Source organism: Erpetoichthys calabaricus, chromosome 1 (genome assembly GCF_900747795.2).
Source record: "Erpetoichthys calabaricus chromosome 1, fErpCal1.3, whole genome shotgun sequence".
In the NCBI taxonomy this organism is placed as follows: Eukaryota; Metazoa; Chordata; class Cladistia; order Polypteriformes; family Polypteridae; genus Erpetoichthys; species Erpetoichthys calabaricus.
Genome location: NC_041394.2, coordinates 91,000,965 through 91,019,453, shown reverse-complemented (window position 1 = coordinate 91,019,453; position 18,489 = coordinate 91,000,965). Strand labels below are relative to the sequence as shown.

At 38.5% G+C, this 18,489-nt stretch overlaps 1 protein-coding gene across 1 annotated transcript; it reads left to right on the top strand.

Annotated features, from left to right (window-relative positions):
- Positions 1 to 338: 338 nt before the first annotated feature.
- Positions 339 to 8,959, top strand: b4gat1 (beta-1,4-glucuronyltransferase 1). The gene is made up of 2 exons (XM_028803269.2): positions 339 to 1,751; positions 7,802 to 8,959. The coding sequence occupies exons 1-2, from the start codon at positions 621 to 623 to the stop codon at positions 7,991 to 7,993; spliced, it is 1,323 nt and encodes a 440-aa protein (XP_028659102.1). The 5' UTR covers positions 339 to 620; the 3' UTR covers positions 7,994 to 8,959.
- Positions 8,960 to 18,489: the final 9,530 nt, after the last annotated feature.

Sequence of the window (18,489 nt, the reverse complement as noted above, 5' to 3'; positions counted from 1 at the left end):
TTTTTTCTAATGGTAAAATATACATTACGCTTGTAAACAATGTACCGACAGGTATCGCCGGAATGATAACCTTTCATTCAATCACAAGAAGTTTTTCCGTATTAAAAACTGGCCACATGGCTGCACTAGCTGAATTGAAATATGCTGGAAACAAAACCAATTGATATATATTTACACGCAGTTAAAGGACTGCTGAAAAAAATAATAATTCTGATGATGATTACTATTTTTGAACAGTACTTCTTACGATTGTTCGGTCACGTTCGCGACTCGACGCTCTCCGTCGACTGCAGCCGGACGCACACGATCCTCCAGTGCGAGGGGGAGCGCTTTCCAGATCCGAAGTCGCAGATCTTGTGTAAACAAGAGCAGCCAACCTATCCCACTCAGCAGAACAAGCTTTGTGATCCTGGCAGGGCTCGCAGCACCAGAGATCCGCAATATGCGCGTTTTACCATCGAAGCTCTGATTCGTAAACCACCTGTGTTAGCTCATTGTTCATTCCTTCGATAATTTGAATTTCCCGAGGGACAGGAGATGCGCGACAATGGCTGAAGGACGTCACCTGTCTGGCTAGCTATAGCTGCCTAAAACGCTGGGGTACCACTTGGATCACAAAGATGCATTTTCTGAAGAGGTGCTCGGTGTTTAAGATTGTGCTGAGCGCTTTGTTGATCGTGGCTTTGCTGCAGCTCATTTATCTGTCTCTTCTGTCCCGGCTGCACGGAAAACAGCAGCGCTACAAATACTCGGAGCTTTTCGAGAGCAACGGAAACCAGCGCGGGGGTGTATTTATGACTCGTAAAAACGCCAAGAAAGAGCGCTTGAAATACTCCCTCTCAACCGGCGGCATATTTGACTCGAGTGGCCAGTACCGGATCTATAAAAACATCATCAAGAGCGACTTCTCCTCTCGTCAGCAACCGGATGGCGAGTCGACGTCTCAGCCCCAGTTTGTTCTGGCGACCCACACCTCCATCAATAACCTGCACCATCTGAACGAGCTGCTGGAGCGCTGGGACGGCCCGTTGTCCGTTGCCATTTTTGCCCACACACACGTGGTCAAGTTTGCCACGGCACTCATCTACGCCCTGAGCCTCTTGTGTCCACACATCCAAGCTCTGGTGGACTTTCACTTAATTTGCCACTCCGGCGATCTTGCCACTTTCCCCGAGAACGATAGGGAGCATTTCGTGGGCTTGAAGGACTGTCAAGGGGTGTTTGGTAAGCTGGATAAACACAGGGATATGTACCAGAACTATGCGATAGCCGGTAACGTGTCATACCCCAACAACTTGCTGCGTAACGTAGCCAGGGGAAGCATCGAGGCTGCGTACACGCTCGTCATCGATATTGATATGATGCCCAGCGAAAATCTGCACGATCAGTTCCTACAGTTCATAAAAAGGCGAACTCCTCAGCCAGACGAAGTATTTGTGCTGCCAGCCTTTGAAATCCGACACACCCGCAAGATTCCAGCTAGTAAGAAAGAGCTCCTGCAGCTGTACCAGGTGGGCGAGGTGCGCCCCTTCTACGAGGAGCTGTGCCACAAGTGCCACGCGCCCACGAACTACTCCCAGTGGCTGAACTTGCATCACCAGGGACCAGGCGACGTTAGCGACAGCGGTGATCTCGACGTGGCTTACACTTTGTCATGGACTGACCCCTGGGAGCCCTTTTACATAGGCAGTCAAGACACTCCGCTCTACGACGAGAGATTTAGGCAGTACGGCTTTAACAGGATAAGTCAGGCGAGTTACCAACCATGCGCGCGGGGCGAGTTGCTAAGCAACAGGGGACGCGACTCCTGCAGATGTTTTCCTTTCCGATTTGAAAACCCTGAGCACTACGGCTTAACGACAATTAAAGGTGGCACCATTTAAAAATCTAGATCTGCAAAAATTGTGTAGAACGTGCTTAAGAGGCCGAACGTTCCATCAGACCGATTAAGCTTGAGCTGTTTATTAATATGAGATCGATCTATACTTAAAAGTTTCCTTGCCCTTGCTATGTGTCTTTAGTCACATAAATTGCATGTAGTGTGTATTTTAGTTCTGCCTAAACGTTCACTATATGCAGTCAGGATTTTAGGGCCCATGTATTTATTCACTGTATATGTTTATTCCTTGATTTTAGCCCATTTGTCCCTGACAATTCTGACCTTTCAGTGTTTGTGGTTTACATAACAAGGCAACTAAGAGCAAACCATAAAAGAAAAATTGGTATGGAATGATCCATACAGTACTTTCAAGTACATTTAATGTTAGTGAACACCAGGAAATCACTCAACAGAACATTTTACAATACAATACAACCGATTGTACTGTGTAATAATATATAACCCAGGTACATTAACTTATATTTATTATGTACACAAATGAACAGAGTGAAATGAGCAGGAAAATTAATCAGGTGAGCAACTTCAATAATAATTAATACAAAGCTAAACACATTGAGTCAAATAAAGTAAACAAGCTGTATAGATTGACAGATTGGTATTGGATGGCTTAATGCCTCCTTTACAGATCTGGTGTGTGTTTTTATGTGTTCATTTCTTTCTCTTCATTATCCAGCATGTGCTCTGATGGAGCGAACAAGTTGTCAGCTATCTTCACTTATAAATTTATTTGAGTGTTTGTGTGTGTATGTGTATTCCATCCATGGTCACACTAGTTCTACCAAGCATCGAGCACGAGGCAGGAAAAATCCGTAGACGAGACGCCAGCTCATAACTACCACTGCGGCACCGTGCCCCCGCATATTTAAATATTAACAGTATGCATTATTTAAATGAAGTTAACAATTCATCTGTAAAATGTAATATACATAGTTAAATGCATTTAGTCATAGTAATGATATCAAGTATACATCCCTAGTATTCTAACAGCATACAGCTCCAGGAGGATAACTCTTGGAAATCTAAATTGGCTTAGAAGCCAGTCATTATCATATGTAAATATGTGCTCACATCTAATTCTTCCATTTGTGATGTCTTCTAACAACGCTAAAGCAGCTTTGGTAGTTGGAATAGTTTGGCCATTCCATGCACCATTATATTGTTATAGAATGATTACAATCAAGTGAATAAAATTTGAAAACAATATGCAATTAATTTAGGAGTATTTGATAAAGCCAGCATCGTGAATGCAAATCTAAAGAAGTATGGGAAACCACACAGAAACAGTAGCACTGCTTTGGCATTGGGTGCCACCTGTTTACAGACCTGAGTAGAAACGTGCATACGCATGGTGTGATGCTGCAGTGAAAATGTGTGTGTCTTTATGCCAAGTTTAGTTTTTATACATCTCGAAATTGAGTGTGGAAACGGGTGTACGCAACATTTTTGTGCATACGCACCGTCTATACATGAGGCCCCTGGTGTGTGTTTGTGAGTTCATTTCTTTCTGTTCATTATCAAGCATATGCTCTGGAAGGGCAAACAACATGTTTGCTGTCTTCACTTATAAACTTCTTTGAGTGCATGAGAGTGTGTGTGTGTGCAAGTGTGCATGCTTGCATATACCTCCATGTGTGTGTACATGTATATTTAAATGAAATTATGAATCTCAAAAATTACTCTCAACAAAAATTTTGCAAATAACTAGGCCTGGTTTTATGACTATAGGGGGCAGACTGCAAAAAAACTGGTTAAATTAAACAATTTATGCAACGGTTATCGTTGTGCATAGGTCAGACTGTTTTTGAAGGATATTGAGATAAATACAGGACAAAACACAACAGACCTGGAGCTTCTAACAAGGGAAAAAGATGCAACTTCTTTGAAAAAGAGAGGTCAGTTTATGTGGAATTTATTGTTGTACGTAGTTTTCCACAGTCACACACATACTGACAAACACACATAAGATTGTACTTTAATTTGTTTTTTGCCACATTTCACAATGCATTTATTTGTTTGCATATTTATTTATTCATTCATTTATTTTTTCTGAAAGATTCCTCCATTGGCACAGTGGTTAGCACTACTTCTTTATACTTCTTGAAAGAATGGCTCTCATTTTGGTCAGTATCTGTGTAATGTTTGAATGGCAAACTATGTGTTCTTGGAGGTTTCCTTCAGGTTCTCCCATTTTCCTTCCACATTTCAAAGATACACATTATTGATGAATTTTCAAATTTTAATTGGCCTACTACGAGTGTGACTGAGCTCTGTGGTGGGCTGTCATCCAGTACTAGGGTTTCTTGCATGTGAAAGTGCCAGGATACACTCCATCTCTGAAATTTATTAAGCAGGTTTCTAATCAATGGATGGATTATAGTTCTAAAATGCTTTGAAAATACAAGAATTACCAATAGTTTAAATCCTGAATAGTCCATTGCACAGTCCAGTGGTCATCAAACCTGTAATTATGGTTTGACATATTCCTGTGTCCTGGCATATCAAACTGCCAAACTTGGTATCACAATTGCTTTTTAGATCTTTAGCGGTACGCATAGCCAAGGTATTTAAAGCTCAAAGAACTGTAGGCTAAACTCTTAAATCTCAACTGGACTTCTCTGTGCATAGTATTTACTGTATATCCAATCTCTGGAGATACCCAGCATGGAAGATCAGCATAACAAGGTTTGCAGATAATTAGGTTTACATATCCGTTACACTCACAAGCTCCAGTAGAGAGTCTTGAGTTTAAAAAAAGTAATTGTGGGCCAGAGTCAGAATATGGTAACCATAGGACAATGGTTGTGTCATTATAGAATGCCAGAAAACCCAGTTGTTTGTGATTAATCAGATATAGGAGTAACTGAGCTTGTTTGAGAAGAGCTGAATGTATGATTCAACTTTATAGGGCAAGGTCTTTGTATATCATGTTGTATACTGGACATAAGTGTGTGTGAAAGTGGTGCACTGCTGGCAATGATAGTTGCAGAAAAACTGTCCTGTCTCCTAGGAAGGAAGGATTTAGGGGATTTATAGGTGTTACAACAGGGGACTCAACTGAGAGGCTGTCATAATGCCTGTTTTAATGGTTTCCAACATGTACTGAAACATGGCTTGCCTGTAAATTGTTGGGAAGCTTTTAGGCCTTGGGCAAGTAACTACAGTAGCAGATGCTGTGCTCCATTAACAGCATTTTTTGACCAATTTGTATTTGTGAACAACATAAACCACTTATAACTCCCTTGAATGACATACTACACTAAAAATGATCACATTTTTTACTTTTGATGGACGAATAAACCACACATTGACAAAATCCTGGCACCCATTATACATCTTTGATAGCAGTCCTGCCATGTACCATTTCCTAAAAGAGTTGTCATCTCCCAGAAATGCCTGTTTGTCATCACCACTGTTTAATGGTAATTTGTGTTCCCAGACCTGTTTTAGCTGGAGTAGGAATGGGAAATTTTGGGGTAACAACTACATTTTCTTTTAAATCCTTTCACATCTCTCCCTCCCTGATATAGAACGGCTTATGATGCTTCTGTTGTACACTTGTTTACATCACCAGCCAAAAAGATTTTAGCCAAAACCAATTTCCCCCCCATAACATCGTTTCTGGCCCATTAAATCATTCTATTACTCTATCTTGTGTCACCCACTTTAAATGGCACTTTATGTTTAAACAATACAATTGCTTCTGCTTGGAACAGTCTTTTGAAAATGTATACTGGGTGTATGCAATGTCCTCCATTGTTACCGTGAAGCTCAAATCAAATTAGATATTTTTATATATTTTTGCTGATTTGTGAATACAGTGCCTTGTAAAAGTGTTGACATTTTTAAATGAGTAATAGATTTTGTTGTCAGTGTTTTTTTATTTTAAAGCACTGAATTCAAAATTAGTTTTAATCTGACATTGTTTTATTTTAGAAAAAAAATAAGAAAAAAGTAAATATGCTGTTTGTGAAAGTACTGTATTCATGCTCATCATTTTAACATTTTGTAGAGCCACCAACTAATTTTAAGTTTCTGTGTAAATATTCTGTAAGATTTTAGATTATATCCTTTCATATCTCTCTCTGTAATGCAATGGTGCATTTGTTTCCCAGCAAAGTATTTAGAGTAGCTGTGTGTGGTACACACAAGGACTTTATGAGTTTTTATACTGTATATAAAAGCGTTTGGCTTTGCAAAGATGGCAGCTGAAGTAGTTAATTGATTGTCTGGCAAAAAAAAACCCCAATAATCACTTAAAACAATTTACATACCAAACAAAAATTTAAAATGTAACATTTGAAACAAAGTTTGCATTTTACATTAAACCATGTTTTCATGGAGAGTAGATATAACAAAGTTTCTGATATAATTGGGGTCTATGGTGACCAATACTCTTCAACAGAAAACAGTTTCAAAAAATCCATGAAAAAATCTCATGTCCCATAATCCACATGGTATGTTGTCCAGTCATATGCTCATAACGACCCAAACACATGTATTTTAACTAAGGTATTGTTAAATAAACCACTTCTGGAAAATGCTTAGACACAGCCAAGGATTTGAATTCACTGATCAGAAGTCCAGCCCTGTAACAGCTGTATGATAGAGAGTTGGGTGCAGCACCTTGGTGACACCTTATTAATAGAATAAAAAAAAACACAAAGAAAACATACAATAATTGCAGTGACATCTTTCCATCCATACGTTCTCAAACTGTGTAAAGATGGCGGATCTTCTGGTCTCAATTTCTTCCCGCAGGAAGAGGCAGGTCCAGGTGGATGGATATCAGAAGGGACACTTAGTGGTGTTATAGCCGTCAACCTTCTAGTCTGCAGGGGAAGGAAGACAGAAAGCATTAAGACACAATGCCAACCCCTGGAGTGGCAGGAAATTATAATCATCAGAGCGCCCTGAGAGATATGTAAAATTAAAGATAAAAAGTTAAAGAAATGAGAGTGAAAACATTACTGTATTAGGAAGAGAATATGCCTTGGATATAGCACATATCTGAGAAGCATCAACAAACAGAAGGTCAGTTCACCCATGTAGTTTTCACAGCTGAGGGTCTTCAGTTGTGCTTATGGATATAAATGTAAGGATGGGTGTGGGTCTGCAATTCAAATGCTTGTTTGCATCTCAGCATGTTCGATTTTCATTTACAACAGTGTTTTCCGGAGGTGGTTTATTTAACAATATTTTAGGAAAAATATATTTGTCTGGGACATTGTGAGTATACAACTGGACTATTTGACATAGTGATTATGTGACACCGGGCCCTCCCTGTGTGAAGTTTGCATGTTCTCCCTGTGTCTGTGTGGGTTTCCTCTGGGTGCCCTGGTTTCCTCCCACACTCCAAAGACATGCAGGTTAGGTGGATTGGCGATCCTAAATTGTCCCTAGTGACCCCTTGGTGTGTGGGTGTGTGTGTGCCCTGCGGTGGGCTGGTGCCCTGCCCGGGGTTTGTTTCCTGCCTTGCGCCCTGTGTTGGCTGGGATTGGCTCCAGCAGACCCCATGACCCTGTAGTTAGGATATAGCGGGTTGGATAATGGATGGATTATGTGACACAAGTTAGCATGAGATTTCTTCATGGACCTTTTAGTCCAGTGTTGGTCACCATAGACCCCTATTATATAAGAAACTTTGTTTTCTCCATTCTAAAAGCAGAATACTGGAATGTCTGAAAAATGACTCCAAGGTTGGCAGATGCTATAAACAACTGAACTATTTTTGTACAGCCCATGATAAATGCCATCCCAAAGTGCTTGACATGAACAGCTTACCAACTAGGCCACTCTTGCTCCTAGACTACAAATCTGTAAACTGTGTTGTTTTGCTTCCATGCTCCTTTTCATGATATATTTGGAGATTTTGTCATGAATCTTTTATCTTTGTTTTTGTAGGCCTGTGAACTTCATGTGGCTGGCTATAAATTCACTGTGCTAAACAATGCATTTCTGGTGCACAGAGGCTTCAAAGTGCCTGGAGAATTCCATGCCAGAAAAGATGAGGAAAACAGACGCAATCGAATTCTTTTTCGGCAATTTAAGGAGGGCCTGAAACTGAAATATCCTGAATCAGCCCAGCATTGCTGAGGGGACATTCCATATGATAACATCACAAAGCCGTGGCCACACAGCAACCAACTCAAGTCTGAAAAGTACATAGTTGGGTGAATTAGCTCAGCTTCCCTCATGGAAAAAGAGGGTTTGCCTAAGAGGAGACTTGGGTGTGTTCAGCGTTCCCCATTGAGGCTGTGATTGAAACACAAGAGCTATTTTTAAACTTACTTACTTTTGCCACATGGAAAGCCCTACCCTGTACTGACTGAAGTTTTATCTGTATGAGGTGAGCAGACCTGAACGTGGTGCCCCATGGGGTTGTCACAGAAGAGTCCTAAAATACGACTCCTTTTTTTTTGTGCATTTGGAAGTAAAAGAGCTTAAAATGTTTTCTGTATAGCATGCCAGTCACTCAGAAGAGCAGCTGACCAAGGCCTCATCATGAGTATGGGACAGCTGTTTCTTGGGGAGCTTCTGGAAATAGATCTTCATTCTTTCTGAATTCCTTACACGGTGCTGAAACATTCACTGCAGGATAGAGTGACTTCATGTCAGCCAAAGCTGTAATCATGGGGGTATCACTGGAATGGGGGGGGGGGGTGAAGGTTGACAAGGGCGTCAAAAAAGTGTTTCAAGGACTTGTATTTTTTCAAGTTTTAGATTTGTAAGCCACTTTGACCCATTTACTGTCAGTGTCTGGAATTGGTAAAATATGAATTGTATTGTAAAAGTCACTTTTCATGTTGCTATACTTTGATTTTAAGTCTTAACTAATTTTGTCCAATCTGAGTGGGGAAAAAGTGACAAAAAACTGCATTTGATAAATCCAGAGTAAGAAGTAAATAAGGTTATTGGAAACAAAATATCTCAGCTGATATTGGAATGGCTATGTCATTTACCATTTTTCCAGCACCAGTTAATCTTCCTGTATTTGAGTCACAGATACCTGGAAAATTAAAATAAAATGTGTGAATAAAGTGTTCTGTCCATAAAAAATGGTATGCCTTCATTAGTATGGAAGGAAGGAGATTAGGAAAGAGGCCCAAATCAAAATATCTGAAGTTTTTTTTTTTTGTAATTTATTTAAATTGATGTCATTTCTAGCACAGTGGGGTACTACAGTTAGGTTGCATGTCGATTCAAAAATTATTGTTTAGGGGTACAGGTAAGGTTTCTATTCACACAACTGTGAAAAGCAAATTGTGCAACAATTGATGCAGTTTATTTTATCAGGCATGCTTTCACTTACAAGCGCAGCACAGTACACTCTAATTACAAATAGAGTATAGCTGAATTAAAATTTAAATGAAATGCAACCAAAACAAAATCATCTTAAACACAAAAAAAGACATGCAGAAGTATTTATTTTTATATGTTCTTATATATACCCGTACACCAGTCAGTCACAGCATTGAAACCACTAAGAGGTGACGTGAATAGCATTGATTATCTTGTTACAATGGCATCTGTCACAGGGTGGAATATATGAAGCAGCAAGTGAACAGTCAGATCTTGAAGGTGATATGCTGGAAACAGGACAAATGGGCAAGTGTAAGGATCTGAACAACTTTGACAAGAGCCAAATTGAGATGACTCAGAGCATTTCCAAAAATCTTGTGGAGTGTTTCTGGTATGCAGTGGTTAGTAGAAAGACAACCGGTGAACTGGCGACAGTGTCATGGGTGCCCAAGGCTCATTGATGCATGTGGTGAGCAAAGGCCAGCCCATCTGCTTTTAAACCAGCAGAAGACCTAATGTAGCACAAATGGCTGAAAAACAAAATGCTGGCATTGTGTCAGAACACACAGTGCATTCATTGCAACTTGCCACAGATAGGTTAGAGTGCCCAAGCTGACCCCTGTCCACTGCCAAAAGCTCATAAAATGGGTATGTGAGCAACAAAACTGGACCATTAATCAATGACAGAAGGTGAGCTAGTCACATGAATTATGTTTTCTTTTTGATAATGAGAATGAAGAGATAGCAGCAGAATTCACTATAGGAAGAAGGCAACCCAGAGGAGGCAGTGTGATGCTCTCAGCAATATGTTGCTGGAAAGCTTTGGACCCTGGCGTTCATGTAGATGATATGATGCATTTCTCTCATGGCCAGCATTAAGTTTTCCAGCAACTTTTTAATATATTAGCTCTGTGGGGCCAGACAAGATGGGCTAGCCTTACCTCCCCTTGCACATCAATGACCTGTAGGTGCCAGTTGTCTAGTCATCACAATCTGGCTTTTCTCAGAGTCGCTCAGATCCTTACGCTTGCCCGTTTTTCCTGACTCAAACACTCTCACCTTCAAGAACTGACTGTTCATTGCCTGCCTAATATATCCCACACATTGACATTGATTTCTGCTTGGGAGAGACCTTGATGATGCAGGATGACCACTTTTGCCAAGGTGTAAGATCTGTAGGTTAATCTGCCACATCTACTGCAACGTTAACCTTTTTAGTATGGTCGCCCCTTGTCCAGTTTTATTCCCTCTACACAGCTGTTTCTACTTCAGTTCAACACTTTGGTTCAACTTAAATATTATGTCATTAACCATTACCACCTGCTTGTTACATCTGCATAACAAAGCACTGGGCTGTATACCTGCAAGATCTCACATTCACATATTTAAATTGTCTGACAATTATTTATCTGGGAGTTTAACCTACTATAAACTGGAGGGATAATTTTATTTGTAGGTAGAACATTCCAGAGGGTTGGGTGACCTGTAATTAAATGTTCTGCATCCTACCCTAACTTTACTTAGTTTTATTTACTGTAATGTTAAGCGGGTCTGTTTCTTGTAATCACACTTTGGAGTACAGGCACTAACTAGAAAGGTGAGTGGGAAATAAGCTATTTATAACTGTATGTGAGAAGGGGATATTAATATCTACTCTACATCTAATTGGAACCAGTAAAGTCATTTAAGAAGTGGAGTTTCTGTATGTAGTCATACTTATAAGTTCTAGTCATGATCTGTGTTATATGTTTTGAATTAACTCTTTAACAGCCTTATCATAAAACAACTGAATAGTCAGTTCTGGTTAAAACTAATGAATGTAATTGATTTTCTGTATCTTGTATATTAAGAAGCTGCATTCATTTAACCAGTGAAAGCAGTTCTTAATGTGTAAATCTGATGACTAAAAGTTGTCCATGTAATAATTCACTCATTTTAAATATTTAGTTGTAGGAATGCTGTTTAACTCTCTAGTGTCAGAGGGGAACATGCACCCTTTCACTATATACTGTATGTATTGTCATACATGCAGGACCTGGGAGTCTTTTATCCAGACTATTTCTATGGTAACATGGAGGTGTGCTAATGGAGTGCAGCATTCTTTCTCACAGTCTCAGTTTCCCTCCATAACATGAAGGAACACCCACCAGAAAAAAAATGTCGTTTTCACTTCTGCTCCAATTCCAACTTCACCTTTTCTGTTAAACCAGAATAAAAGTATGGGCAAGATGTCCTCATTCAACCAGAGCTTATGGATTAAATTGTACAGTTCTATACCACCACAAAACGTTTACATTGTGCCAAAGTTATTTAAAAATATGTATATATGTTTATATATATTTTCATTGTCATGCACGTAAGGAGCCTCATATCTTCCCGGGTATCTCACTTCACAGTATTGAAACAGTACATGTATGGTGGCATGCAAATGTTTGGGCACCCTTGTGTAAAATGTCTTTTACTGTGAATAGTTAGAGGAAGATGAGAGGAAAATGAAATGATAACCAAAAGGCGTAAAGTTAAAGATGACACATTTCTTTTCAGCATTTTATGCAAGATATTAGTGTGTTGTTTTTGTTTTGTACAGTTGTACAGTGAAAAAAGGAAAGGAGCACAATGCAAAAGTTTGGGCACCCCAAAGTATATGAAGTCTCAGATAACTTTTACCAAGCTCTCAGACCTTACTTAGATGTTAGGGCTATGGCTTGTTCACAGTCATCACAGGAAACCCCAGGTGATGCAAATTGCAAAGCTGTATAAATTCTCTGACTCCTCAAACCTTGTCCCAGCAATCAGCAGCCATGGGCTCCTCTAACCAGCTGCCTAGAATATAATTGAAGCTCACAAATCAGGAGGAGGCTACAAGAAGATAGCAAAGTAGTTTAAGTAGCTGTTAACAGGAATGGTGGAGGTCAAGTTGAGGTCTAGAAGATCATGAAAATATTTTGAAAGAACTGTTCATTGAATTGCTAGAGGAGGAGGAGGTTAGGAGCACGCACTGATACAGCACATTGCCTCACCCACCACATGACAAACCAACTCAGGATCCCAGATTAGGACCTGAGTGCAGCCATGCAACGGGTGACACCTCAGCACCACACTAGTTCAGTTGGAATGGAACCAGTGTGAGGTTTTTTATACGCAAATAAAAAACCCTTTTTGATTGCAAAAGACCTTCTTGAAGAATTTTAGCAGACTCTGGAGTGGTGGAGTGCTGTTCTACAGTGCAGCAACACCTGAACAAATATGAAATTCATGGTGGAGTCAGCAGAAGAAAACCTTTCCTGCATTCTAGCCACAGAATTTTGCGCCTGAAGCTTGCAAATAAACATCTAAACTAGCCTGATGCATTTTAGAAAAAAGTAATGTGGACTGATGAAATCAAAACAGAACTTTTTGGCCACAATGTGCAGAAGTATGCTTGGAGAAAAAGAGGGCCGAATTTCAGCAAAAGAACACCTCTCTAACTATTAAGCATGGGGGTGGATCGATAATGGTTTGGGCTTGTGTTGCAGCCAGTGGCACAGGGAACATGTTATTGTTAGAGGAATGAATGGATTAAAAATATCAGCAAATTCTGGAAGCAAACATCACACTGTGTAAAAAAAAGTATAAGTTAAAAAGAGGATTAGTTTTAGAACAAGGTAATGATCCAAAACACACCTCAAAATCTACAATGGAATACCTCAAGAGGCAAAAGCTGACAGTTTTGCCATCACCCTCACAGTCCCACCAACCTAAACATCATTGAAAATCTGTGAATTGATTTCAAAAGAAAAGTGCATGCAAGACGGCCCAAAAATCTTGCAGAATTAGAAGCCTTTGACAAGGACGAATGGGTGGAAATAACCCAAGTGAAAACTGAAAGACCCTTGGCTGGCTACAAAAAGTGTTTACAAGCTATGATACTTGACAAAGGGGGTGTTTCCAAGTACTGACCATGTTGGGTGGCCAAATTTTTGCTTCAGGACCTTTTAATTTTTGTTAGTATTTTATACCTGTGAATGATGGAAATAAAAATGTAATATTGCTTAAAATATTAAAGAATATGTGTCATATTTAATGTTATGCCTTTTAGTGATCATTTCATCTTATGCTCACATAACTATTCACAGTAACAGACATTTTAAGTAAATGTGCCCAAACATTTGCATACCGCTGTATATACAGTAAAGATATTGCAATGAAAAAGGACCTGGGAAAGATGTTGGAACTCAGCTAGGCTCTCTGTTTACTGGAGGGCAGTGAAAAAAAGACAAAAAACAATTTAGAAAATGTATACTGGTGTGACATTCGAGTGCATTTGGGGACTTAAGATAACAGATCTGAAAGTTGAGGCGTTTTATTTTTTAGATACTTCATCAAACAGCCAGCTCATTTTATTGACTAAATATTTTTGTAACAACGAGTCAACTTAAAAAATTACAGTGATAAAAGAATGCAATTACATACATTAGTAGACATTATATACACACTTTTAACAGTACTTTACAATGTTATGTAGCTTAAAGCGTAGCCTAAATATACTTATGGTGGCTCAATAGCTTAAACAGCTAGAAGATTCCAAATTCAAGTGATGTAAAAGTAATACTGATTGATGCACTGTTGTTGTTATTTTTTGGTCATGAGGAGTCTGTGCTTAATTGTGACTCAAGTTTCTGACAGATCTGAAAGAAATACCTGATGGAAAATTTCAAGGTAAAATTGTTGGCTGCTTCAGACCACGATAAAGAGCAGGTCTGGAGCTTTGTCTATAAAGTATATTGTCAGGGAAAAACAGAATCATTATAATGTGCAGACAGCAAAGCCATGAGATTTTAGTTTAAAATAAATATGTACTTGTTCAATCGTATGGTTGCAGTACATACAGTAATTTTATTTTACATTAATTTCTAGATGTGACTTTTTTCTTTCATGATTAACATACGTCAAGCAGAGGTAGAAATTAGTTAATTTATAAGTGGATTGCATGAACACGGTTCTTCCTGTATTTGACTAAATTGCTTTGAAGATCTATTTTTACTGTCAGAAACAGCTGTCAGACAAATAAAATAGGAAAATATATAAGTTGAAGTGACCTCTGTTAGGGGAAAACATTCTGTGTGAATTTATAAAGTGCTTCTTATGTGCCTTCTTGTGTAACTAAGATAGTCTGTACAATCTGTTCCAAGGACATTTACAATTTCGATGCAATCATATGACCTTTTAAGTTTTTAAATATGGAATCATAAAAAGAAGTTCTATTTAATGATAGATATTTGCCAAGGACTTAATGTAACTATTTTGAGATATTTATATAAACAAAGATACAGCCTATATGTGTTAAAGATTATACGGTATATATGCTCACTGGTGCAAACTGATGTTTTTCGTAACTCTGTTATGCAACTTGAACTAAATTATTTAAGATTGTTGCTTTATTATATTCTTCTGTCTTGTCATGGTAAACTGACTTGTACACGTGACCGGCTTCCTCAAGCTTGTTGTAATAAAGGGTGTGTCTATCTGCGACACATCCATAAGAGTGATCTTAACTATCATTTAAGGCATGATTCCCCTGAAATCTCTCTAAGGTAAAATTGAAATAGTAAACTAATCTGTAATTGGAATGGTTCTCAGTTTCAAGATAGATATATTCACAAATTTGCCAATGCATTTCAATGGAAGATTTTGAAATTTTAAAACTTGTATAGTGTGCTCCATTTGAGATAGCTCAAAAAAGTGAACTGTCACAATGGATGTTCTTGAAGAGTAAGTGTGCAAAATTTCAACAAACTCTGTCCACTGGGAGTAAAGTTGTTTCATGCAAACAGACAGATGGACAGAAGGTGCTTTTTTTGCATTATAACTGAACACACCTTAAAATGTTTCTTCTCAGTGTGTGTCCTCTTTGTCTTTCTCTCTTGCTGTCTTTATCATGGCTCTCCTTTCTGTCCCTTGAATTATCAAACAAACAAATTAAGATAGAGGCAGACTTTTGTTGTCAGACAGCTGGACAGATTGGAGATGGAAGTTAAACACCTAAGAATCATCAGGTGGAGGTGTTGAGTGTCACCTATAATGGTTCCACAGGATCAAGGTAGGTACAGTAGCTCTAAAATGGCATCCACCATTCTATCATTTTCTGGACCAGCCTTTTTCCCTTACAGAAAAGTAATCAACCATTGGAGGGTCTCTAAAATGAACACCAACTTTTTAAAATGACTTTAGTAGCATAGTGGTAATTCCCATTCTCTTTACTTTTGTTACAATTTTTAAGACGAGTACACCAATTTAAATTTGAAATATTTATATTTTAATTTATTTTTTTTTATATTTTATTTATTAATTTTTATTGTAATCATTCCACACAAATAGATCAATTTATAACCTAACAAAATTGAAGACAAATCAAACCCCACCCCTGAGAAGGAGAGCTAAGCCAAAGGAGAATTGCTTAGGGCTTTTTAATAAAGCAACAATAAATAAAGGAAAGGGAGAAATAAATATATAGGTAAATAAAAAAATGGAGAAGGGAATTAAATGCGGTAACAGTTATTTCTCTTATTCTAAAATAATATTGATTAGATCCTGCCAGGTTTTGAAAAAATTCTCTACAGATCCTCTAACTGAGAATTAGATTTTTTCCAATTTCAAATAATATAAAACATCGGTTTCCTACTGACTTATCAGAGGAGAGTTAGGATTCTTCCAATTTAACAGAATAAGTCTGCGTGCCAAGAGTGTAGTGAATGCAATCACCGTTTGCTTGTCCTTCTCCACTTCAAGTCTGTCTGGAAGAACACCAACACAGCTCTTAATGGGTTAGGAGGGATTGTGACACCAAGGCTGTCTGAAAGGCACTTAAACATTTTGGTCCAAAATGATGTTAGTTTGGCGCAGGCCCAGAACATGTGACCCAGTGAGGCAGGAGCTTGGTTGCAGTGTTCACAGGTTGGATCCTGGCCTGGAAACATTTTGGACAGTTTTAAGAGAGACAGATGGGCTCGATATATAATTTTTAGCTGAATAATTCTATGCTTTGCACATATGGAGCTCGAGTGAATTCTCTGCTTTGCTACCTTCCACTCCTTTTCTGATATATTGATTAAGAGATCTTCTTCCCAATGTCCTCTTGGATCTTTGAAAGGTAGGGACTCTAATAGGATTTTATATAATGCGGAAATGGTGTTTAATTCCTCGAAATTGAGCAGTATTTTTCCGGCATTGTGGAGGGTGCGAGGTGGGGGAAATCGGACAATTTCTGTTTAACAAAATTTCTAATTTGAAGATAGTGAAAGAAATGTGTGGCCTGGAGGTTGAATTTTGAACTTAATTGTTCAAAAGATGCAAATATGTTGTCTATATAAAGATCTCTGAGCATTTTAATCCCAAAACTTTTCCAGGTATTAAAAACTGGACATGTTTGCGAGGGTTGAAATATATTCTAATTTAATAATATGTACATTAAAAAGTGGCAGCATGGAGGTACAGAAGGTGGCACTCTCTCCTAAGTCCCGGGTTCAGATTCCTGCCCAGTCACTTGCTGTGTGCATTTACCCTGTTCTCAAGTGAGCTTCCCAAACCCGAGTACTCAAAATTCTTGGCACATATTAAAGATCTTTAAAACTCATTGGTGATTTGAATGTCCTGAGTTTGGTGACTTGCACCTAATGCTGGTGGGACAGGCTAAACGTCAATTTTCTTCTTCGTCTTTCGGCTGTTCCCGTTAGGGGTCGCCACAGTGGATCATCTTCTTCCATATCTTTCTGTCCTCTGCATCTTGTTCTGTTCGAAAAATACATGTAAGAAACAATGCAGCTACCTGCATTCTTTCCAAATGAAAGTATTGCTCTTGAAAACCACGCAGTGGCGCTGTTGCTACAATATAAAGTGTGAGAAAGAGTTTTTTTCCAAATTCTTAACACATTACATTCGATTGTACGGATGACCTGTTTGCCATTAACAGTGAAGGGGGAAAAAACTTAGAAATGTAAACATTTTAATCTCGGTTTTGTGTGATAATAATAAGGAAATCGGTTTACTTATGTGCTAATACGACTTCGGGTACATGTAAATGTCTTAATTTTTAATAAAATACTTAAGTAAAAACATTTTGAAGAATTATGTTATGTCTGGTTTAACTTTGTATAATTTTCAAAATATGTATATTTCTGGAAACTGTGATAACGTTTGTGCCTAACACCTTTTTAAATTACTTCAAATAATTAGGGAAATACTGAATTTACAATAAGAATATGGAGATATAACACACTTTTTAGTTTTTAAAGGCAGAACACAGATAATATTCGTTTATGCATTAATAGCTGCGCATCCTTTCATAAAACAGCTTTACTTCATTTATTTTTCCGCAAGCTACAGACAAATAGTTAAAAATTTAAAGATCTCTTTTAAAGAGTACACACTTAACATTTTCAACGTGGATACGGGCTATATTATCGGCGGCACACAGGCGATTGTTGAGATTGAAATCTGTACCGCTTCTTAATCTAGTTCTATGAAAGCGTCCGTTATCAGAAACGACTTACTCTTACATTTCAGTATTTCATCCGCAATTTTAGTTAATGGTACTTATCCCATTCTGTCCGATCGCTTTGTTATTCTTGAATTGAATGGGCGTTGTGTTAAAAAGGTGTCTGCATACAATGTGTAATCAGGCCGTGTTCTACATTTATACATCACACTGCACAGAAGAAACTCGAGGCATGTGCACCACAGTTTTTTTTTTGCTCCTCTTGGAGTGTAAAAGTAATTATTTTACATCTAAATCTAATTTTTGTGCTGTCAAAGAAAGGTGAAAGATGCTGACTGATTCATGTATCACATCATAAACTCTTTACCATTAGAAACTTTCGCCCGTCAGATCATGTTCATAGAATGGGGGAAAAAATTACATGTTGCCAAAAGAAAAAAATGCTGCTACCAAATCAAATTCGGAAAATAGTGTTAATGTCCTATTCCGTTTTTAGCATTAGTCAAGCCTTATGACTGGTTGTATTGAAACACTTAAATATCTGCCCCGCAAAGCCGATGTACAAATTCCGACCTTCGCGCAGTGTGTATGGGATGTACAGGCTCTCTCCCCATCTCTGGTCGGATTTTCTGCGGGTGCCTCTGTTACGCAAAATATGTATAAAATTTTAATCGATCAGGCGCCCGTCTAGTGCTGTTTACTACCTTGCGCTTGATCATCCTGGATTATGTATGGAACCGCAAGCACACACAAGCTGTTGTGCGGGTACAGAAAACGTGTGGATGGAATAAGCATTCTTCTGGGCCCTAAATACATA

Excerpts from the sequence above, each read along its gene's own strand:
- b4gat1 (XM_028803269.2), top strand. The coding sequence starts at position 621 with ATGCATTTTCTGAAGAGGTGCTCGGTGTTTAAGATTGTGCTGAGCGCT. Across the intron at positions 1,752-7,801 it reads GCTTTAACAGGATAAGTCAG|GCCTGTGAACTTCATGTGGC; the intron begins GCGAGTTACCAA and ends TTGTTTTTGTAG.